Source organism: Palaemon carinicauda, chromosome 6, assembly GCF_036898095.1.
Source record: "Palaemon carinicauda isolate YSFRI2023 chromosome 6, ASM3689809v2, whole genome shotgun sequence".
NCBI classification, from domain to species: domain Eukaryota; kingdom Metazoa; phylum Arthropoda; class Malacostraca; order Decapoda; family Palaemonidae; genus Palaemon; species Palaemon carinicauda.
Genome location: NC_090730.1, coordinates 47,359,227 through 47,382,883, shown reverse-complemented (window position 1 = coordinate 47,382,883; position 23,657 = coordinate 47,359,227). Strand labels below are relative to the sequence as shown.

Genomic DNA, 23,657 nt, shown 5'->3' with positions numbered 1-23,657 from the left:
AACCCTTTGATTCCTTACCTGCTAAGGTAGCTGACTTCAAAGGTTACTGCCTCTAGAGTCGCTTTCCCTTAGGAGTGTTCAGCCAGGAGTAGACCTGCTATGCTGCAAACAACTCAATCGAGTCTGTCAAAGGGGTAAGACCAACAACTTGACTAGACTTCAAAACTACCTTTGCCTCATATAATAAAAACCTGCAACCTTACTAAAACTAACCACCTAACCTTGCAGAAATAGATATAAACTATCTATCTGGACTGAGGGAACCGTACCACAAGACGAGGTCCTCAGACAACCATAAAAACACAAACCTTCATACATGCATACAAATTAAGGTTGAGTGGGGGTAATAATTCCTTTGCCTAATACAGAAGCCGCAGCTACACATGGGCCCAAGGTATAACACTTGTCATAGTCTACTCTCACCTCTCTGAGGTAATGAGAAGCGAAGACAGAGTTGCTCCTCCATAACGTTGCGTCCATGATTTGCCTAACTGACATATTTTTCTGATATGCCAGTGAGGTAGCAATGGCTCTCACTTTGTGAGCCCGTACTTTCAACAGGGCGAAGTGTTCTTCCTCACATAAGAGGTGGGCTTCCCTAATAGTTTCCCTCAGGAAAAAGGACAAAGCGTTCTTTGACAAGGGTTTTTGAGGATCCTTCACTGAACACCATAACGAGTTGGATGCACCCCTCACGTTCTTAGTGTGGGCCAAATAAACCTTGAGGGCCCTAACTGGGCAGAAGAGTCTTTCCTGCTCCTGACCCACTAGGTTCGTGAGGTTAGGGACCTCAAATGTCCTAGGCCAGGGTTTCGAAGGGTTCTCGTTCTTGGCAAGAAAGTCGAACCTTAAGGCACAAACCGCTCCATTTTGATTGAAGCCTACATGCTCCTCAATCGCCTGGACCTCGCTGACCCTTTTGGGAGTTGCTAGAGTCATAAAGAAGGGGGGTTTTCTTTGTTACATCTCAAAGAGAGGCTTGCGAGATGGGTTCAAATTTCTTGGAGCACAGAAACTTAAACACCACATCCAGGTTCCAAGATGGGGGTTTTAATTGTACCTGTTTCGTCATCTCAAAAGACCTAATGAGGTCCTGCAAATCTTTATCTTGAGACAACTCTAGGCCTCTATGCCTAAAGACGGTTGAGAACATACTCCTGTATCCTTTGATGGTAGATACAGCCAGCTTAGCATCCTGTCTGAGGTACAATAAAAAGTCTGAAATCTGGCTTAGAGAGGTAGTGGTCGAGGAAATCTTGTACCGCCTGCACCAAGCTCTAAAGGTCTCCTACTTAGACTGGTAGACTCTTTGTGACGAGATCCTTCTTGCTCTGGCAATAGCTTTCGCCGCTTGTGCCGAAAAGCCTAGAGATCTAACGAGCTTCTCAACAGTCTGAAGGCAGTCAGTTAGAGAGCGAGGGGGTTTTGATGATATCTCTCGAAGTGGGGCTGTCTAAGAAGATCTGGACTTGCCGGGAGTCTTCTTGGGAATGAATGAATGATTTAAAATTTTTAGGCATCCTGACATCTAAGGTCATTGACGCCGGTAACATTTAATTTATGTATACAAAAGTAAAAAATAAAATAAAATAAAAAATTAAAGAGTATTCAATTAAAATCATAAAAATTGAATGTCATAAAAGTTAAATATTTTTCAGAAGACCTGCTTCTGAAATAAATCTAAAAATGCCACTTGCATGGTAGGACACATCATTTCCAAGAATCTTGGCAAGGATGAACCTGCCACCCTCACCTCGAGCCTCAAACAAATATCTATTCCGCAAGATGTTATAATTGGGGCATTCGGTCAACAAATGCCTTACTGTTAGAGGTACTAAACAGTTGTCACAATACGGTTGGTGTTGGCCCTTCAGCAGAAACTCATGTGTCAACCGAGTGTGACCAATACGGAGACGACAAAGAGACGTTTCCCATTTTCGGGGCATCATATTATACCTCCAAGGAGATATGTCATTTGTTACTTCCCTCATTTTATTGCCATCTTGACTATCCCATTGCTGTTGCCATTTATTGCAAACCAATTTCTTGATGTCAGGTAAGAAATCATTACAGGGAATGGGATACCTTCTTGGCAGCAACTCGGATGCAGCCTCCTTAGCCAGTGAATCTGCCTTCTCATTCCCGGAACACCTACATGTGCTGGAACCCAACAAAATTGAACTGTTATACCTCTCCATCCAATAAGGAAAAGCCATTCTAAAATCTTTAAAACTAGAGGGTTATTAGAATTAAAAACTTCCATACCTTGAAGGACACTCCTTGCATCACTAAAAATTGTAAAATTACCCTCCTTCTCCAACGCTATTTTCTCAATAGCGGTTAATATGCCATACAGTTCGGCAGTAAATATGGAAGCGGTCAGAGGAAGTGCACCTCTACAATTAAAACCATTAGTATGTACTCCAAATCCAACGCCAGCATCAGATTTGGAGCCATCAGTATAGATAAAAGTTGATCCTCTATGTTCTTTAACATGTTCATTAAAAAGAGACCTGGCTTCTATGTCTGACATATTCTTCTTATCTCCAATAAAATATTTACAAAAAGATATCTCTGGTAACTTCCATGGAGGCGTTGATGATACCTTGAATGGAAGTACCTTTTTTCTAATTATATCCAGACTATTTAATAATCGTTTCACCCGAAAGCCATAAGGTTGAGGATATTTTGGGTGCAACTCAAAGTATGATGCTTGTCTTACAAGGCTTGCAGTCTGAAAGGCTAGAGAGTTAGGGAGTCTTTGCAATCTAAACCAATACCGAAGAATGGAAGACATTCGGTAAAGGTCTAGAGGTAACTCTCCAGCATCAACAAGGAGACTTGAGATAGGCGAGGTTTTAAAAGCTCCAGTAGACAATCTAATACCTGCATGATGTATCGAATCTAATATTTTTAACCGGCTTGGGGTGGCTGAAGAATATACCTCACAACCATAACTAATTTTGGAAAAAATCAAGGCCTTGTATAATTTTGAAATAGTATTGCGGTCTGCCCCCCATGATGTATGGGACAATACTTTTAAGATATTCAGAGCTTCAACACATTTAGCTTTTAGCGCTTTTAGGTGAGAAACCCATGTAAGTCTAGAGTCAAATATCAAACCTAAAAATTTGGTTTCCGATACACATGGTATCCGTTGACCTTTAATGTATATATCCGGGTCTGGATGTACTCCCCGGATACGACAAAAATGGACAATGGTAGTTTTACTTGTCGAGAACTTAAATCCATTCATGTCAGCCCACTGGATAATTTTATCAATAGAGAGTTGGATTTTTCTCTCAACCATTGCCATTCTAGTGCCAGCAAATGATATTGAGAGATCATCCACAAATAATGTTGAGAGAACATCCTGGGAATGGCTGAGGATATCCCATTAATTGCTAGTGCAAAAAGGGTTACACTCAGCACACTACCCTGCGGAACGCCTTCTTCCTGGCACTTACTCTCTGATAGTTTCCCCCACTCTCACTTGAAAAACTCTACGTGAAAGAAATGCCTGAATAAATAGTGGCAGCTCTACTCTCAATCCCAATTCATGAATGGTTTTAAGAATACCATATCTCCATGTGGTATCATATGCCTTTTCAAGGTCAAAAAATACTGTAACATGGTGCTGTTTGGAAGCAAAGGCTTCACAAATACAAGACTCAAGTTGTATCAACACATCAGTCGTTGAGTGCATTTTTCGGAATCCACATTGAATCGGTGATAAAATACCTTTCTTTTCAAGGTACCATATCAGTCTTGCATTGACCATCTTCTCCATGATTTTACATAAACAAGATGTCAATGCAATAGGACGATAGTTTGCTGCTAAAAACTTGTCTTTACCGGGTTTTAAAAAGGCTAAAATAATGGCTAGTTCCCAAACACTTGGGTAACTATGATCATGCCATATTCTATTAATAATGCTTAAAATAAATAGCTTTGTATTAAAATGGACATGTTTAATCATTGCATATGGAATTCCATCGGGTCCAGGGGCTGTATCGTTGCAATGAGCAAGTCCGGAATCAAATTCTCTTTTAGTGAAAGGAGAATTATACGACTCTTCCCTTCTTGTTGCAAAATTTAAAATTTTCTTTTCTTCAGTGCTCCTATACTGGTGACCAGGGGCTCCTTCACACTTGCTGGATACATTTGAAAAATGATTAGCCAGGGCATTGCTAACTTCATTTGCTTCAGTTACATACTGGCCATTCACCTTCAATACTGGTGGTGGGTTGGGGGTGAATTTGCCAGCTATCTTTTTTACTTTCCTCCACACAGAAGATGGTGGTGTTCTACTGTTAATGGAAGAAACAAAAGACATCCATGACTGGCGCCTTGCTTCTTTCATGGCACGACGGAACTGTGCTCTACATTTCTTGTACAGTTAAATTCTCATCAGTTCTGCGTCTACGCAATCGTGTTAGAGATCTTCTTGTGGCTCTGTGGAGTGCAGTTAGTTCTGAAGACCACCACGGGACTGGTCGTCGTTTGAATAACCCTGTTGTTTTGGGAATTGAATTGACTCCTGCTGTATGAAGAGTTCCATTCAGTAGGTCTATGGCATCATCAACACTTTCAAACTGTTCTGCTCTCCCTTCGATTTCACTTAGCTCGGAAAATTTAACCCAGTCTGCCTTGTCTAGATTCCAACGTGGCGATCTTTGCAAAGGCGGACCCTTGTTGGTGTTTATAATGATTGGTGCATGATCACTAGTATGCCAATCATCTAACGTCCTCCAATCAAAATCAAGAAGGCAGTTAGAGCTTGCAATTGAAAGGTCAATGCATGACAAAGTACCTGTCTGAACATGGAAGTGTGTGGGCTCTCCTGTATTAAGGAGTCCCACATCCTCATTCTCCACAATTGATGAGATAATATTGCCCCTTGTGTTTGCTAAAATATCACCCCATAAAGGATGTCTACCATTCATATCTCCCAGTAAGAGAAAAGGTTGAGGGAGTTGTTGAATGACCTCTGCTAAATCATCATATAAAATATTATCATTTGGAGGTAAGTACAGAGAGCATATTGTATATTTTCTCCCTATATCAATTTGTACAACAACTGCCTGCAGGGTTGTACGTATAGACATGGGTATTTGGGGAACATCTCGACGAATGTACATGAGACTTCCGCCATGGCTCCCTGCTTGTTGATTATATGGTGTTCTATAGCTAACATACTCTCGAGGACTAGGAGTGTTAGAATCAAGCATACTTTCCTGTAGACATACAATTATGGGGGATTGCTCGTGAATTAGGAGCTTAAGTTCTTCATATTTCGCCCTCAAACCCTGACAGTTCCATTGCAAAATGGAGGAAAAAACTATGGTTTATTTTTTGGAAGAGCTTTTAGATGAAGTCTTCCCATTAGCAATTTTTGATCTAATGCTATTTCCCGGTGGTTTTATTAGAGAGGGTCTTGATAAATACGGTTTTTTGTTTGTGCTTTTCTTGTTGTTCTTCTGATCCAATTGTTGAGGGGGATGGTGGACCTCAACTTGAATTTCTGATTTATTTAAATTGTCTTCTGGGTGATCAGAAACATCAACAGACAAAACATCATATTTATTTGATGTCATAACTCTAATATTTCTTATGGAAGGGGGTGAGAGAGATGGTGGTCTCTCTCTTTTCCTATTTGTAGGTGGTGAGGATCTACCAGGTTTTTGCACCTTCCCTACCACAGGTGCACCTGGTAACTTTGTTTCGGGTGGAGCCTCCATCAAATCAGGCAAGGACATGGCCTGAGAGAGGTTAGTACTATTGCTGGTAATGGGGGATGAAGTTTGTATAGAAGTGGGCAGTGTCGCAGTTTTAATACACAGTGGCAAAGCCTTGGAAGGCAATATGCTTACCTTGTCACGTAAAACTTTACTATCATTAGATGATGTATTTCTTTTCTTGGAATTACTGGCAGCACTATGTGGGTTCGATGACTCCTGTGGTATATTTTCTCTTGATTTCAATGCCTTTGCATAGCTGTTTGTTTTTTTCAGTAGTCTTTTGGCATGTCCTACACTTATGTGTTCTACACTGGATTTGTTGAGGGCTGCTTCTTCAAACTTATAAATCTCACAGCTCCTGTCAGTTGACTTATGGTTTGAATTGCAATTCAAACAGCTGGGCTCAAGTGTACACTCTCCATGATAGGGACTGGCACAGATGCTACACATTTTTTCATTTTTACAAACTTTAGAAGGATGTCCAAATTTGAAACATTTGAAGCATTGTAAGGGCTTTTGTTTAAAAGGTCGAACTTTTATTCTTTTATTTTCAATATCGATGTGGAAAGGCACATCAGCATCCTGGAAAGTAAGGATAATCATTGACGTCCTAGGAATCTTATGCACTTTCCACACTGTTAATGGGCACATGGCTAGTATTTCCTCTTCTGTAAATTCATACAGATCTTTATTGAAGACTACTCCCCTTCCGTAACTAAAGTTTAGGTGGGGTTTGACATCTAACATATCCTCAGCACTGCTTGTCATAAGGTTAGACAGTATTACTGATTGCATGTATGATTTTGCATGGATTAGGAAGCTATTTTTCCCAAAGCGATATATCACCTGGTGCAATGGTTCCTACCTTTTTCTGAATTAGTTTGCTAATTTTGAAATAATTCCCATTACTACCTTTAGGCTCAGCAACAAGCCACATTGGTGGTTTTGGCTTTCTTTGGGGGAGCAAAGTTAAATCGATATCTTTCTCAAACCAGTCAGCAAGTCTATATACATCCAAACGGTTTGGTATCTTATCACATAGGGCACCCATGACATTTAAGTTATTAATTTTGATATCATTGATGTTACATATTGCGTTGAATGCTTCTTCATGATTGTTATAAGTTATCCATGAATGCCATTTTTCATTTTCAAGTTTCATTCTAATTTCTTTTATCACTCCATAGCATCTAAATGCTTTATATATATCATATCATAATCAGTATTTATTGGAATTTGGGTAACATGAAGGATTCGGAGTTTCCGTTTGTTACCCGACTTAATTGGGTTTAAAACATGAGTAGAGGGGTCCTTTTATGTTCCTAGGTCGTCAACAGAATTTTCCTTAATTGAATTAGCAGAGGTCGTCAACAGTGCCGGGGAGAGTCAGCATATCCAGGGGATGGGGGTTCGTTACTTAAAGAATCCATTAGACGAGAGAGAGAGAGAAAAGGGTTAGTTTGATGTACCTGCTCGAGAATGTTAGGCCATCACACATCAGAAAGGAAATTTGCACTCTCCACTATCGGCACAATGAGAGTATACTTCCCAGATGGTCCACTCCATACCCTACCCGAAGGATAGCATCAAAACAGATATAGAGGCACAGGTGTAAGCTGAACCCGCCTGTTAGGACTGAGACCAAGAAATTATGGAATCATCCTCCCCATATCTGTAATGACGGGCTTCCGGCCAAAAGCCAAGAGTCCTACCCCAAGCATCGGATCCCCCTGGATTCCGAAGACCCAACACTTGAGAATAGTTCCGCCAAAAAGGTCCAAACCATCTTCGGGATGGCTGAAATCATCCAATACTCTCACATATAGCTCTGAGTGCAAACACCTCCCAACCGTGACACCTCCTCCCACTCATCAAAGCAGGCAGCAATAAAGGATGTATGAACATCCCCGCCGGGGCTACAATAGATGTAGAAACATCCAAGCCATAGGGAAAAAAAAAAAAAAAAAAAAAATATATATATATATATATATATATATATATATATATATATATATATATATATATATATATATATATATATATATATATATATATATATATATATATATATATGAGGGAAATTTTTCTCATAGAGTTTGGAAAGCAAGACGAAAGAAAGTTCATGAAATTAGGATAAGGTCGAAGTAATATTGAGAAAAAGAAAAAGGTGAAAGAGAGAAATTCAGATTCGAACTGGGGGAGCAATTTCCCCAAGTTCGAGAGCCCTCTTGCCCGTCACCAAGTTTCAGCACAGGAATGAAATGCCGTGCTGAAGCTCAACAACTTCATCAAGGCATTCTCTCTTTAAGAGGGTCTTCTTGGGAAGTCCATCAGCATGCCCACCACTTCGGTGAACCATTCCCTTGCAGGGCAGAATGGAGCCACTAGGATCATTCGTCCCGAATCGATGAGAGCGAATTTTCTGACGACCAGATTGATGATTTTGAACGGGGGAAACGCATACATGTCCATCCCCGTCCAATCCATCAAGAAGGCGTCCACTGCTACCGTTTCCTCGTCCGGTACTAGGGAGCAATAGTTGGGGATCCTCTTGTTCAAGTTGGAGGCGAAAAGGTCTATTACAGGTCTGCCCCACAACTTCCAGAGGCTCTGACAGACATGCAGGTTGAGAGTCCACTCTGTGGGAAGAACTTGTCCCATCCTGCTAAGCATGTCTGCCCTGATGTTTCTTTGCCCTTGAACAAACCTCGTCAACAGCCGAGTCCTGTTCTCGCTCGCCCAAAGGAGAAACACTCTCGCTATTCTGAACAGAGAGAGGGAGTGAGTTCCCCCTTGTTTCCTGATGTACGCAAGAGCTGTGGTGTTGTCTGACTTGATCTCCACAGTCTTCCCTGATACCGAGGTTCCGAAGGCCTTTAGTCCCAACAGAATTGCCATCAACTCCTTCCTGTTGATATGCCAACTGACCTGACTTCCTTCCCAAACGCCTGAGACCTCCTTGTTCCCGAGTGTTGCTCCCCAGCCTGACTTCGACGCGTCTGAGAATAACACTAGGTCGGGGTTCTTCTTGTACAAGGAGATCCCTTCTCCTAACAGAGCTGGGTCCAGCCACCACATGAAAAGATCCTTGATCTCTGTCGGAATGGGAAAGGAAAAGGAGTCCTCCTGGGTCTTCCTGTTCCATACCTTTGCGAGGAAGTGTTGCACAGGTCTTAGGCGCAGTCTCCCCAACGAGACAAACTGCTCTAGGGAGGATAGAGTTCCCAGCTAACTCATCCACTCCTTCGCTGACAAAAAGGTCAACTCCTTAAAGGAGATTCTCGTCTGTCACCCACCATTCTCAGTCCGTCCACTGCTCGGGCACCATATGGACCAGTACATCCAGAGAGTTCTCGTGCTGAATCCATCTGAATTTTAGCTGCCACTGAAGCACAGCACCTTGAACTGCTATTGCTAGTTGCCATAGATGACCGTTAGATACTTCTTTGATGACGGGTGTACAGTACTGGGATCTGGAAGTATGCGTCTTTGAGGTCCAACATGCACATGAAGTCCTGTGGTCTTATTGCATATCTGACCGTGTCTGACAACTCTATCCTGCGGAGTTTGTTGAACAAACTTGTTCAGGGCTGAGAGGTCAATGACAGGTCTCCAGCCTCCAGATGCCTTTCTCACAAGAAATAGTCGACTGAAGAAGCCTGAGGACTCGTTGAGGACCTCTTGAAGAGCACCCTTCCCCAACATGGTCCGGACTTCAGCCCTAAGGGCCACCTCCTTCACGGATCCCTTCATGTAGGAGCTCGATGAAACTAGACTCTGAGTCAGTGGCGTAAGAGATTGCATGAATAGGACTCAATACCCTGAACGAATCATGGAGAATGTCCAGATCTCAGCCTCATGCTGCAGCCACCTCTACCACTGGCATTACAGGCATTGCCCCCCCCCCCCAACCCCTGTGGTGGACAAGTGGGAGGATTTACCTCCCTAGTGGACTCAATACCCTGGACGAATCAGGGAGAATGTCGAGATCTCAGCCCCATGTTGCAGCCACCTCTACCACTGGCATTACAGGCACAACCCCCCCCCCCCCCCCTTGGTGGACAAGTGAGAGGACTAACTCCCTAGTGGAAGCTGCCTCGACTGCTACCTATTTACCTATTCCTCCTTTGCCTCCTCTGTTGGATCTACTTCATTTCTGCTGCTCCTGAGCAGAAAAGGGCCCTTAGACAAAGCCTTGGATGAAGCTGCACTCCTGCTGCTGGTTTGTGGCCAGGACATCTGGGGTTTCCTCGGGGGAGGAACCGCTCTAAAAAACCTAGATGTCATGGCCCTCTGAAGGAGAGTCTTGGCTCGACTTCCTCCATCTATCGGCAGCACTCTCAACGTCGTCCGAACTGAAGAGGGAAGGACCCTCCAACATCGAGTTCCAAAGTCTCATCACCTCTAACTTCAGAACTTGTCAATAGAACTTCCCAATTATCGAGTCCCGTCATGCGAGGATCAGGTTCGCCCACAGGTTGACCACCTAATGGGTGAAAAACGCCAAGGTTTTGGTCCCCGATAAAAGGAACATTGCCATCGACTTCCTGGTGCGTTCCTGGGACCAATCTTCAGTCCTAACGAAATAACCTACTGACCCTAACCACAGGTGGTCACAAAGTTGCCTGCATGGTGAACTTTGCGACTTTTTCCATGTTAACGACATCTGCTACGGAAAAGGTGACTGGGAGGGTTGAAAGTCTGTTACAGGAAACCCCTCTTGTTAGGGCTTCAACGGCTGGATCGAGAGGAAGGGCTGACAGGGTTTCATTGGACACCTCGTAGTATTTCCTCTGCTGGATAAAAGCAGGAGGGAAAATCTTCGAGGAGCCAGCCCGAAAAGAGCTTGAAATGTCGGCAATCTGGGAAAAGGCCTTTTTCCTGGCCCATTTTAAGCCCCTTGACCAGGGCAAAGCTGCACTGTCTTAGGAGGTCTGATCTAAGATTGGTGTCCTTACCTCCCTGTGGAGCTACGGAGGGGTCGTCCAAACTGTCGATGGCTCTCATGCAGGCCAGCACCTGCAAAATGTGTAATCGAGTTCTTTTTGTTCGGCCTCGAAGTATCACGGTCTTGCTGCCCTGAAAGGGTAGTTGACGTTTCTGGAGTCATTGTCATCATCCACTCATGAGCTTTCCCTCATAGGAGCCCGGGGTGGGGCGTAGTTGTCGTTGTGCCTAGATGACGCCCTCGATGTCATGGGAGCCTCCATCATCGTCGTCGCTACTGCGAGCCCTCTCCTGGGTCTGGAAAAAAGATCTAGCATCGCAATTCTTCAGGAAGGTCTTTGCATTCTTACTCTCCCCTGGGGGAGGAAGGATCTCTGCTAGCAGAGAAAGTCTTGCATCCTCCCTGCGCCTGGAGGAATTGGGAACATCTTTTGGGGAAGGCACGGGTGGAGGTTGATCTGCCACCGCCGAAGTGGCGTGTTCTCTTGGAGTCATGACCTCAATAGGAGACAGGCAGTAAGTTGAAGTCAGAGATATCTCCCAAAGGGATCTTGAATCCTGGCTTGTACGGGGGTGAAGGGAGTCTCCCAGAAGGGTGTCAGGTTTTACTTCCTTCTCCTCTTCATAGCTGACATAACTGGAGTCATCTCAAGTTGGGAGAATTCTGTTGTACCGCTTCTGCGGTACCTGAAAACTTACGCATCTTGAATCTGAGAGGCGATACAATCATCAGGGGTTTATGTTCTTGGGATATAACCGGAACAGTGGTCCCGCACCTCGAGTTGGCGGGAGGAGAGGAGGTCTTCCAATAGATTGATGTTTCCAATAGGATCCGGGGTGTACAGGTAGAGGCTGCTGATACCTGCTTACCTGCTGGTCCAGCACCAGTTACCGCCAGGCTAACTGTTCTTACCGACTTGTCAAACCAGGGGACGTCCTTTTCAAAGGTTGGCATTGTAGAAGGTATCTCACTGAGAAGGCTATGGGCTGGAAATCACCTCTGGGGAGTCAGCAGTAAGATAAGAGTTCTCTTACCTGACCATAAGGGGACTGGCATGGCGTCTCGATCTTGGTTTTCAGAGCGAGTCAGAGAACGCGAGGATCTGGATGAACACTTAACTGTATCTTGTGTTGCATTTTCCTGTGATGTTATGGGAGCGCATGGGGCTGGAAGGCTGCGCTGTACTGGACGATATCTCGCTGCTAGAATGTCACGTGGTACTGTACTGACAATCACACTCCACTGGATTGCTGCGCACTACTGAACGCTTGCAGGCTGATGAAAATCAAGCAGGAACTGGGTCGCGAACTGACACTGAGGACCTGGAATAGTTAGCGTCATGAACACAAGTAGATGGACGATCACGCGTTGATGGGATATCGCGATCTGGAAGCCTGGATCGTAAAGAATAACAAAGAGTGCAGCACTGGATAGATGAGAAGTCACACGCAGGGAGCTAGTAACGCTCTGGCAGGCAATGACGAGCAGGAACAGAGTCAGGCATTGCCTGAATACGTGCTGGAATCCCATGGCAAGCAGGAGACTGCTCGTTGGCTGAAGCATGGTGGAGTGCTGGGGCTTGGCCACACGCTGAACCCCTTAAGAACTAGTAGGAGATCTCTCTGGATTGCAGCGGTCATTCTGAGCGATCCTCCTATCAGCGCTGCGCGACAAGGATGGAGGACGGCCGGTGGTGAGGCGTGGCCTAAGCTCTGACAAGGAAGATGCGATGGTTTGGAGTTTTCAGGGAAGTGGCGAGAATGCCTGGACTCAGAAACAGGAACAGGATGAGGCAAGGGTGGAGTGCGTCGAACTCGCAGGGGGGAGCAACTTCAAAAGGCGAACGGAGTGCGTCGAACTCGCAGGGGGCGAGCAACTTCAAAAGGCGAACAACGCCCCGAGGGGTTAGAGAAAGGAGGGGACAAAGCCATTCACTGTCTCAAAGTCTCACGTTGCAACCGCAGCAGGTGAAGATGGAGAACTCGGGACTGGAAACACTGCACCAGACACAGAAGCAGGGAACTCCTCCGGTATGAAACCTACGCAGCACTTTGGAGGAAGATCCAGGTCCACCTCTGAGGAAGCCGGTGTGTGCTTCTTCTCTGCTCCCAACTGCAGCAGCTCAAACATACCTTACTTCAACAGAGGACTAGCAACACCAAGGGAAGGCCAAATCAGCAACAATTCACTGACGGAGAGGGACTCGCCTGCGGAGAAGGGCGGCGCCACTTCACTAAAGGAAGAGGCAACGTCCTTCAAACCTGAGGGCTGTCCTGTGGTTAAAGGGTCAACACTTCCACTCGATCAACCACCGGGGGAGACCAAGCGAGATGGAGCTTCAGGAAGAGATCAAGGGGTGGAAAAAGAAGTACAAGATTTCTTCAACTTTGAGAATGACTTCAAAGAAGAAGAATCCCTCTTCCTCTACTTCTTGCACCAGCTTCCAAATCTCTCCCACTGGAAGGATGACTAATCCCGACACTCCTCACAGTTTCTTCCTAATTACAAGATCGTCTTAGGGAGGCCAGACACAACATATAGAGGTCGCTTTAGACCATAAACATTAAGGTGCTGCATTTGTGCCCTTCAAATCCAGGAAACATCTGCATGACAACCAGAAGTAGGAACACTCACAACCTGAAAAAAGAGAGCAAAAAAGATAAGTCAGTAATGGCAGTCAGTGTGGGCAGTGGAGAGAGACGAACATCCACTCTCACAACACCCGTGTGTGTGTGAGCAGGGTACCAGGTGCTAGCGGTGGGGTAGTTACACCTTGCTAAAAGACTTATGGCTAGTCTTCCAGCTCCGCTGAAACTATACTCTCTAATAAAGAGCCAAAGGGTTTGTATTTAAGTGTCTTGTCTTAACTACTTATGTTTAAGCTACAACAAAAATAATAGGGGAATCAAAATATTGTAAATAAAAACAACTTACATTTGCTTTCCAGAAAAAATCAGTCTTTGCTGTGGGGGAGGGATACCTTCCTTTTCTTCTACTCTTTCCTTGATCCTTTCAACTTTATCCGTAGGCTCAATGTCAATCTCAATCTACAGTACATGAAAACAAAAAATCTTTAAATAACTTGAGAAAATATTTACTTAAATACTGGACTGCAGTACCTAATCACATAAAACCAAGAATACATTCAATATTTCAAACAAAAAAAGATCCCTAAAATGGCAACATTTGACAATACAGTAATTTGTAGTTTCCCTAACTACAATAAAAACCCGAGTCCTTTACATAAGAGAGATAACAGCAAAGCTGGAGTACATGGCTGTATAAATTTATAATGAGGTATAAACAACTGACTGGTAGTTACCAGTAGGCAGGGTGGGAAGTCACTGACAAACCACTTTTATTGCAGCTTTGACTTTCTAGGTTGGTGATGGTAGGCAAGTATGAGTAAAGGACTCGGGTTTGTATAATTATGAAAAATTTAAATTACTTCAAATTTATCATTTGTTCCAGTAAATACACAAACCTTCGTTCTTTATGTCGGAGACTCATCCTTAGGCAGGAGGAAATCTCAGTCCCAACTTGGTGGAAAATTATCCCGAGATACCCATATTCATGCGCTATGCAACAGACAAAATGAAGGATCTTACACCTCGTGTACCAGAAGTCTAGCAATACAAGCGGGTCCAAAGGAATTGCAACAAAGGGTAATGAGTAGAATTACTCTATGCTGTACAGTAACTTCAGGCATTATTATGCAATTGGTTTGCCTTACCTTTGGCACCGATATATTGGTGGGTTTACTTAGTTAAACCATACTCTCCATCGCAAGGAACGTGGGGATAACACTACTGTAACATGATATAGAACTGCTACAAGCTGAGTGGGGCTTACCTGCAGACAGATCTGATCCAGGTGGTAAGGTATTGGATGCTGTAACCTAAGAGAGGGGAAGGTGAAGGAAAAGAAAAGCTAGTCATTCTTACTCTCACCCCAGACTAACACAAAATATCTGTCCTCAATCTGATGCTAAGGCAGCTATACCACTTGCTGTACAGCTATAACAGGTCCTAACAAGAATGTATCTAATGACTAGTGGATTGAGTCCCGCAAGTAGTGGGCTGTGAATGTCGTTTGACATTATCAAATGCCCACTTGAAGAACCTGCCTCACAAACATTCTTTCTGAACGCTAGGGTCATAATGATTCTCCTAACGTCATGCACTAGACTTTTGTCCAACTTGCAGAGGAAGTGACGAAAACTTAAGTGTTCAGTTAATGACCTCTCTGATCCATGCAGAAATCGTAAGACTAGTCACATTCTTCACTCTCCCAGTATTTACGAAGAATTGCTATATCTGTGGACGAGCTGTGCGTGTTCGCTTGAGATAGTGCCTTAGCGCTCTTGTAGAGCAAAAAAAAAAAAAAAAAAAAAAGTCAAGATCATCTGTTACTTCTTTAAGGCTAGAGAACTGAATACAAGCAAACCTGGAATCGGGTACCGAAAGATTCCAGGTCTTAACAACAAACTCAGGGAAAAAGGAGAATGAGACCTGCGCCATCTACTTGAATAAGAGATGTCCAAGGTCAGTCCATGCAGCTTACCAATCCTCTTGGCTAAGGCAAGAGCAATTAGAAAAACTGTTTTGCGTGTGAAGTTCTCGTCCGTTGCTAACCTCATTAGTTTGTACAGAGCCTATTTCAAGGAACAGACAACCTTGGTCACGTTCCAGGGTGGTGGTCTCACTTCCGACATAGGGCAGGACTGTTTGAAGCTTCGTATGATCATGAACAATTCCACCGAGAAGGAAATATCAACTCCTTTCAGCATAGAGACTAGGCTCAGACCTGAGCAATAGCCTTCTACTGCTGATAAGCAGTTTTTTCCTCCAAGAGGTAAAGCAAAAATTTGGCTGACAAGTGTATATAGGATAAGAGAGGAGACAAACTCATTCCAGAGACCAATCACAGAAAATGGCCTACTTAGCTTGGTATACTGAGGTAGGTGATGACTTCCTGACATATGCAGACACGAGCTTCGCAACCTTCTGCGAAAATCCTCTCTCTCTGAGGAGATGCTGGATAACCTCAAGTATGAAGAAGTAGATTCCATAGTTATGAAATGACAAATTCGTGGATAATTTATATTTTTCCTAACTATACAAACCTTAGCTATTTAAAAGGGGTATTACTTTCGGCATAGCTGAAATGATGAGCCATTAATTCATAACGAGGGTTAACTACCCACACCGCTAGATGCAGGGGGGGGGGGGGGGGGGTTGCTACCGCTCCCCCCTACACACCTGTGATTGAGCTCACTTTGCTTGGAGGTAAGACTTCAAAGGGGATAGGGCTGGGCAGGCAAGTTTGGTTAAATAGCTAAGGTTTGTATAGTTAGGAAAAATACAAATTATCTACAAATTTGTCATTTGTTCCGTAACTGGAATACAAACCACGCTAATCAATAAGGGTGACCCACCCATTAGGAAGGGTGGACGTTCCAGCCAATTCTGGCTTTTTGGCTTTGTCCGATTGCTCGTTATTTGAGTGTGTAAGCACCCAAGAAACAAGGAGCCCCTGCACCTCGCTAGAACCTTGCTACGCAAGGACTGCGGCCTACGCAAGCTGTGTGTGAAGGTATGAAGAAGTGTGACTCGTCCTAGGAAGTTGTTCTGAAGTTCTTTAGATGGAAACTTGTAGACTAGGACTTTCCCAATACCAAATCGTCAGGATATGGGGACGTAACAGTATTAACTCAATACTAGGAACACAATGGAGCATGGTTTACCTGCAGTGGTTTGAGGTCAGCTATGCAGAGAACCCAGGATGCTGCTTTCCCAAAGAGAGGGGATGATGAAGAAAAGAATAAGGGCCAGTCAAACCTTTTCATTCATGCAGAATAAAAACCGGGTAACAATACCCTCAACCTTCTGCTACTTGTCCAATAAGGAGCTTGAGGTTTTAAACCACCTGTTGTGCAGCCACCACAGGGAAGATAGAGAACGTATCGAGCCCCCTGTGGGTCACGTCTTGCAGGTAGTGGGCTGTGAACGTAGTTTGACGCTTCCACACCCCCGCTTGAAGAGTCTACTTCACAGAGAAATTTCTTTTGAAGGCCAGGGACGTAGCTATGCCCCTGACATCATGTGCTCTAGGGCAACATGACGGAGGAGGATCTGTATTCAAGGACAGATCAATGACCCTATGAATCCATACAGAGATGGTGTTCTTGGTGACCCTCCTCTTAGCCCTTCCTGTGCTGACGAATAGTGCTGACACAAGAGGACGGACTGCAGCTGTTCTTTTGAGGTATAGCCTCAAACTCCTTACCAGGCATAGTAAGAGATGGTCTGGGTCATCTGTTACAGAACGGAGACTAAAAATGCGGAAGGAGTCGAATCGAGGATCCGCCACTCCAGGATTCTGAGTGTTAGCAATAAACTCAGGGACAATGCTAAACATTACCTCCCCCATCCCCTTGAATGGGCGATGTCATACGAGAGACCATGAAGTTCACTGACTAGCTTGGCCGAGGCCAAAGCTAACAGGAACCCCGTCTTCCAGGTTAGGTGGCGATCCGATGCCTGGCGTAATGGTTCATTGGGAGGTCTTTTAAGAGACCTGAGAACTCGAACCATGTTCCATGGGGGAGGCCTCACTTCCGACTGAGGGCAGGTAAGTTCATAACTACATATGAGTAGAGAAAGTTCTAGCGATGAAGAAATATCCATCCCTTTCAGCCTGAAAGGTAAACTTAAGGCTGAGCAATAGCCTTTCACTGCCGAGACTGAAAGGCGCATTTCTTCCCGCAAATACACGAGGAACTCCACTATTGTTGGAATAGTGGCATCGAGTGGAGAGATACCCCTTCCACGAAACCAACCACAGAAGACTTTCCACTTTGCCTGGTAGACTTCTGCAGATGACTTTCGCAGGTGTCCAGACATCCTAGTTGCAACTTGTTGCGAAAATCCTCTCTCAGAGAGGAGATGCTGGATAGTCTCCAGGCGTGGAGTCGTAGCGAAGCTACGGCTTTGCGGAAGATGTTGGCATGTGGTTGTCTGAGTAGCTCGTGTCATGGAGGGAGTTCTCTTGGTAGCTCCGTTAGGAGTTGCAGAAGGTCCGGGAACCATTCCGCGTGATGCCATAGCGGAGCTATGAGGGTCATTGAAAGATTGACCGATGTTCTGGTCTTGTTGAGCACACTCCTCATCAGACAGAATGGGGGAAAGGCGTAAACGTCGATGTTGTCCCACCGTTGTTAGAAAGCATCTTGCCAGAAAGCCTTGGGGTCTGGGACTGGGGAGCAGTACAGCGGGAGCCTGAAGTTCATGGCCGTTGCGAAAAGATCCACAGTCGGAGAACCCAACAAAGTCAGGACTTTGTTGGCTACTAGATGATCCAAAGACCACTCGGTAATCACTATCTGAGACGCTCTGCTCAGATTGTCGGCGAGCACATTCTTTTTTCCTGGAATGAAGCATGCCGATAGTGGTGTCGAGTGGATTTCGGCCCATCTCAGTATCTCTACTGCTAGATGGGATGGCTGCTGCAAAAAAGTACCTCCTTGTTTGTTGATATAGGCCACTACTGTGGTGTTGTCACTCATCACCACCACAGAGTGACTTGCCAGGTACTCTTGGAACTGTTGAAGGGCCAGGAAGACGGCCTTCATCTCTAGGAGATTTATATGGAGATACTTTTCTGACTCTGACCAAAGGCCTAAGGTCGTGTGGTGCAGCACGTGGGCCCCCCCACCCTTTCTTTGAAGCGTCCGAAAACAGCATCAAATCCGAGGGGGAAGGCCGAGAAGATCCACTCCTTTTCGTAGGTTCTCGTCTGCCACCCACCACTGGAGGTCCGTCAGTTCCGCAGGTCCCATAGGGATCTGGACGTCCGGGGAATAGTAATCTTGATTCCACCGGGATTTGAGTCACCACTGGAGGGATCTCATCCTGAGGCGACCGTTGGGAACTAGACGAGTCAGCGATGAAAGGTGACCGAGGAGACGTAACCACGATTGGGCTGGAAGTACTTCTCGTCTGAGAAAAGGTCTTGCGACCTTCCTCAGCCTTGCTATCCTGTCGTCTGATGGGAAGGCTTTGTGGAGATTGGTGTCTATAATCACGCCTAGATATACCAGTCTTTGAGTGGGAAGCAGTGAGGACTTCTCGAGATTTACCATGATCCCCAGATCTTGGCAAAGTCTCAGAAGTTTGTCCCAGTGTTGAAGAAGGGATGACACAGAGTCTGCTTGGATTAACCAGTCGTCCAGATAACGGAGGAGACGGATGCCAATCCTGTGTGCCCATGAAGATATTAGGGTGAACACTCTGGTGAAAACTTGTGGTGCTGTGGAGAGACCGAAGCACATCACCTTGAACTGGTACTTTTTGTTGTTTAGGCTGAATCTTAAATACTTCCTTAAAGACGGATGGACTGGGATCTGGAAGTACGCGTCCTTTAGGCCCAGTGTACACATGAAGTCTTGCGGTCTCACTGCTAGTCTGACCGTGTCTGTCGTCTTCATGCTGAACGAAGTTTGTTTGATAAACTTGTTCAGAGCTGAGAGGTTGATGACTGTCTCCAGCCTCCAGACGCCTTCTTTACAAGAAAGTCGACTGAAGAAGCCTGGAGACTCGTCGAGGATCTCTTGGAGAGCGCCCTTCTTCAACAGGGTTTGGACTTCTGCCAGAAGGGCTTGGTCCCACGGCAAGGGAGCTCAATGACATTGGATTCGACGTCATGGGAGGTAGAGATGTTGTGAACGGGACGCGATATCCCTGACTGATTACGGAAATCGTCCAGGAATCGGCCCCGAGTTGCTTTCACCTGTCTGAGCAACTTTGTAGGCATCCCCTTACTGGTGGACATACTGTACAGGGGGACTGCCAATCCTATCGTTTGCAGCCTCGGCTGCACCCTCTAGGATTCTTGGCTCCCCTGGAGGACTTTTTGCCTTTCCTATCCTTGACAGGAAAGGGCTTAGACACCACAGTCTTCGCTGCTGTCGTTGGTTTAGCGGTCTTGATTGGACGGGACTGCTTGGGTGCTGGAGGCTTATAAGGATTAGATGTTAAAGCCCTATGAAGGAGGGAGTCTTGATGAGACTTCCTCCACTTCTCAGCAGCCTGTTCCACATCCTTAGGCTCAAACAGGATGGATCCTTCTAAAGAAGAATGTCTGAGCCTATTGATCTCGGTGCTAGGGACCTTCTAATGGAATCTCTCAGCCACCGCATCCCAACGTTTCAGGATGGTGTTTGCCCACAAGTTCGAGACATGGTGGGCCAGAAACTCGATCGTGTGAGTTCCTGAGAGAAGGAACGTCTCCATAGCTTTCCTGGTACGTTCTTTGGAGAAATCCTCAGAACGTATCAGGATACCTAAGGTCCCTAACCAGATGTCGAGCCACGAAGTGGCTTGCATAGCACACTTCGCAACCTTCTCCTGGTTAAGGATCTCGGTTGCCGAGAACGAAACCTGCTGGTTGGGGTGTCTCTCAAGAAGGACTCCCCTGGTAAGCTCTTCCAACGAGTGGTGGAGAGGAAGAGCTAAACAAGGCTCCTCCAAGATCTCAAAGTACCTCCTCTGCTGTATGCGAGGAGGTGGAAGGAGTTTGTTGGTGGCACTGGAACGGTTGGAGGAGGACATCTCGGAGTGCTGTACAGCGATCTTGTCTCTGGTACTCTTAACCACCTGAGACCAGGCCAGAGCTGCACTGGCCTTAGAGGGTTTCTGAGTACCGAATACACGGTCTAAGACCGTGTCCTTGCCCTCTCGAAGAGGAATCTCTGGGTCGGAAAACCCACTGAGAGCCCTCATTATAGTCAGAACTTGCCTAAACGCATGTTCTGACTCTTGCTGTTCTCCTCCTGATGTTGGACTTGCAGCGAAGTCTCCTGTCCCCAAAGGCTCGCGGATGTTCTCCGAGTGGCTAGTTGGCTCCGTCCTGGTTCTTGTAGAGGACTTTGGCAATGTCTTGGAGTCCTTAGATTCCTTCCTGGGAAGGATGTAGGACTCTAACATATAAGATGGTAAGTTCCTTCCAGCCCCCACTTGAGAAGACCTCTCAGCACGAGGAGAGGCTTCCCTCATTGGTGCGATGGGGGAAAGTCTCACCTCACGCGATTTCCCGTCCTCGTCCGACAGGGAAAGAGAGATAGTCTGGGGGAAAGCAGGAACCTGCCTCGAAGGCTTGCGTGGAGTCAACTTAACCCTTGGAGAAGTTACCACGTCTGGAACTCCTCTTTTTCTCTTCAAAGGGGTAGAGACAGGCAAGGATCTGTGACCTAATTCAGAGAAAACAGGCTTGAACGCCTGACTCACTACTCTGATTAGTGCACCGAACCAAGGCTGTTGGCTGACAGACACCCTCTTTGAAGGGACAGGGATAAAAGGATCCCTGGAAGGAGTTCTCATAGGTGGGTTCGCCTGGAAAGGCTTAGGGATCCTGGACCCCTCTGGATGTTTCCCTTCCGCCATAATACGCGTTATGCGTTTGCAGGGAGGGGAATGAGGTGATGGCGACCCTTCCGTGCATTGTTCAGCGCGGGAGGATATTGATGCTAGCGCGGGGGGGGGGGGGGGGAATGGTGGTCGCGCAATGGAGACTGTGGGTGTAATGGTGGTCGCGCAATGGAGACTGTGGGTGTAATGGTGGTCGCGCAATGGAGACTGTGGGCGCACAGAAGACTGCTGGCGCACGGGAGAATATGTGCGCGCAGGATCAGGGCGTTGGGCGCGATGGCGAGAGCTCGCATGTCCCTGAAGAAATCGTAGGGCGAGCGCGCGCAGGAGAGATACCCCTGGCGCGCGGGCGTGCAGTTGAAGCCTGTGCTGCTCGTGGGCGCGCGTCTTGTGGGCGTGGGTCAGAATGATGGCGCGCAACTGCAGGAGAGGATGGGCGAGGGCGCGCGGGGTGTGCGCGCATATCCTCATGGATGCGTGCAAGTGAATGCGCGTGTCGGCGCGATGGCGAGCGCTGGCGCGCTGGAGAAAGCTGGCGCGCTGGAGAAAGCTGGTGTGTAGGCGAGTGCTGGCGCGTTGGCGCATTGGCGAGCGCTGGCGCGTGGGAGAAGTCAACTTAGACTTCCCAACAGCGCCCAGATCAGAAGATCGTGGGCGCGCAAGAGAGATGACTGCGGGGCGTGGGCGATCGTTGGCGCGTAGGAGAGCGCTGGCATACAGGAAAGTGCTGGCGCGCAGGTAAGGGTTGGCGCGCAGCTGGGCGTGGCCGAGTATCTGTTTGCTCAGGCAAAGCCTGGCGCGCAGGAGACAGTGGCTGCGTGTGCTCCGTTGCATAACGCGTATGGGAAGTATGCGCGCGTTGGCGCATACACCCTTGATGCCCTGTATTAGGGTTAGATGACGAGGCCTGACAAGCGTGGAGGTCAGGTTTCGATGGCGCTTAGCGCGCATCAGCATCCAGGAAAGGCGACGGCAGGTCGGCAGGTCTGAGGGGTGGAAGGTCGACGTGTCCTTTGAAAGGACGACCTTCCACCGAAGGGGATCGAGAACGATCTGCAGAAGGGTCCAGGACCAAAGCAGGAACAGTCGGTGATTGATGACGAGGCTCCTCTGCGGGGGATTGCATTGAAGATGTAGAATCAAAGAGGCGCCTCCTCACCGCAGGTGAAGGAAGGCCTCTCTGATGAAGAGGAAGGCGAGCCTTGCGACAAATACGCCCTCTGGGGGCCGTTGGATCAACAAGCTGACCTTCTGCAGTCCTCCGAAGAGGAGTCTCTGTAAGTGCACTCCCCCGAGGGGAAAGAAACTCCAGCAGGAGAAACTGTTGGAATTAGTTTCTCCCTCGTTGGTTGAACAGGAACGGGAGAAACCAAGCCGTCAGCTACTGTAGGGTTCGAAGAGGCAGAGGTGATGGGTGATACCCAACGTCGACAATCGACAGAGGATCAACCTCTGCCGGAGGCGGCGATTGCTTGACAGCAGCACCCAATCGGATGTAGTCAAGTAAGACTTCTTTGGAGGGCGAACCCTCGAGCCCCAAGGAAGACCAAAGCTAAAATAAAGGGATTAGTGACAACTCCTCCCCCGGGGGGAGAGGTGGAGTTGCTTCGCTAGGGTAAGCAACGCCATCTCTCGAACCCCGAGTTTGGAAAACAGTACAACGGTCTACGCTACAACTCGACGGTCTCTCGAAAGAGACCGACCGAGTGGGTGCTTCGGAGGAGGTTTGAGCAACGGAAGAAGAGGCCTTGGGTTTTTCTCCTTTCAAAGAAACCTTCAAAGGAGAAATATCCCGTTTGGACTTCTTCTGTCACCGCGAAAACCTCTCCCACTGGGAGGTAGACCACTCCCTACACTCACTACACTTGTTATCTCTATCGCACCGTTGACCTCTACAGGAAGGACAAAGGGCGTGAGGGTCAGTCTCGACCGCCAACATGAATATTCCACAGGGGCGGTCGGGTAATCCAGGGCAGGTGCGCATAATAGCAGAGGCCAACTTCACACAGAAAACAGTCAAAGAAAAAGCAAAAAAGCATTAATGGCTGCCAATGAGCGGCGAGGATGACAGCACACACGTCCGACTACCATCCGAGCCGAGAGCAAAGTGAGTTCAAGCACAGGTGTGTGAGGGGGGGGGGGATAGCAAGCTACCCTCCCCTACCCCCGCTAACTAGCGGTGTTGGTAGTAAACCCTCGTTAAATTTTAATGGCTCGTCATTTCAGCTACACCGGAAGTAATACCCCTATTAAATAGCGTGGTTTGTATTCCAGTTACGGAACAAACAAGCTCAAGGGTTCGTAGCTGTTAAGGAAGCCGACTTCAATGATTCTCTGCCTCATTATGTCTGCTAACCTTTTGAGATCAAGCGATCCACCCAGGGGGCTGAAGATCTCTAGGAGCTGTCAAACGGGTAAATACCCTCTATGCTGACAGGACCTCAACTAATACCCTTGTTCCGAGCGCTCTCAAGGAACAAAATGACCACCTGACTAAATCAAAGATTGCGGAAGATTGTCAGCCAATCTCCACGTACAACC

At 46.6% G+C, this 23,657-nt stretch overlaps 1 protein-coding gene across 1 annotated transcript in view; it reads right to left on the bottom strand.

The window, feature by feature from the left end:
* Positions 1-23,657, bottom strand: part of Nedd8 (Nedd8 ubiquitin like modifier) — a 184,789-nt gene that overhangs the window by 8,953 nt on the left and 152,179 nt on the right. Inside the window, exon 3 of the mRNA XM_068375206.1 lies at positions 13,624-13,736. Within this exon, the coding sequence (XP_068231307.1) occupies positions 13,624-13,736 (113 nt within the window). The remainder of the gene's footprint in view (positions 1-13,623; positions 13,737-23,657) is intronic.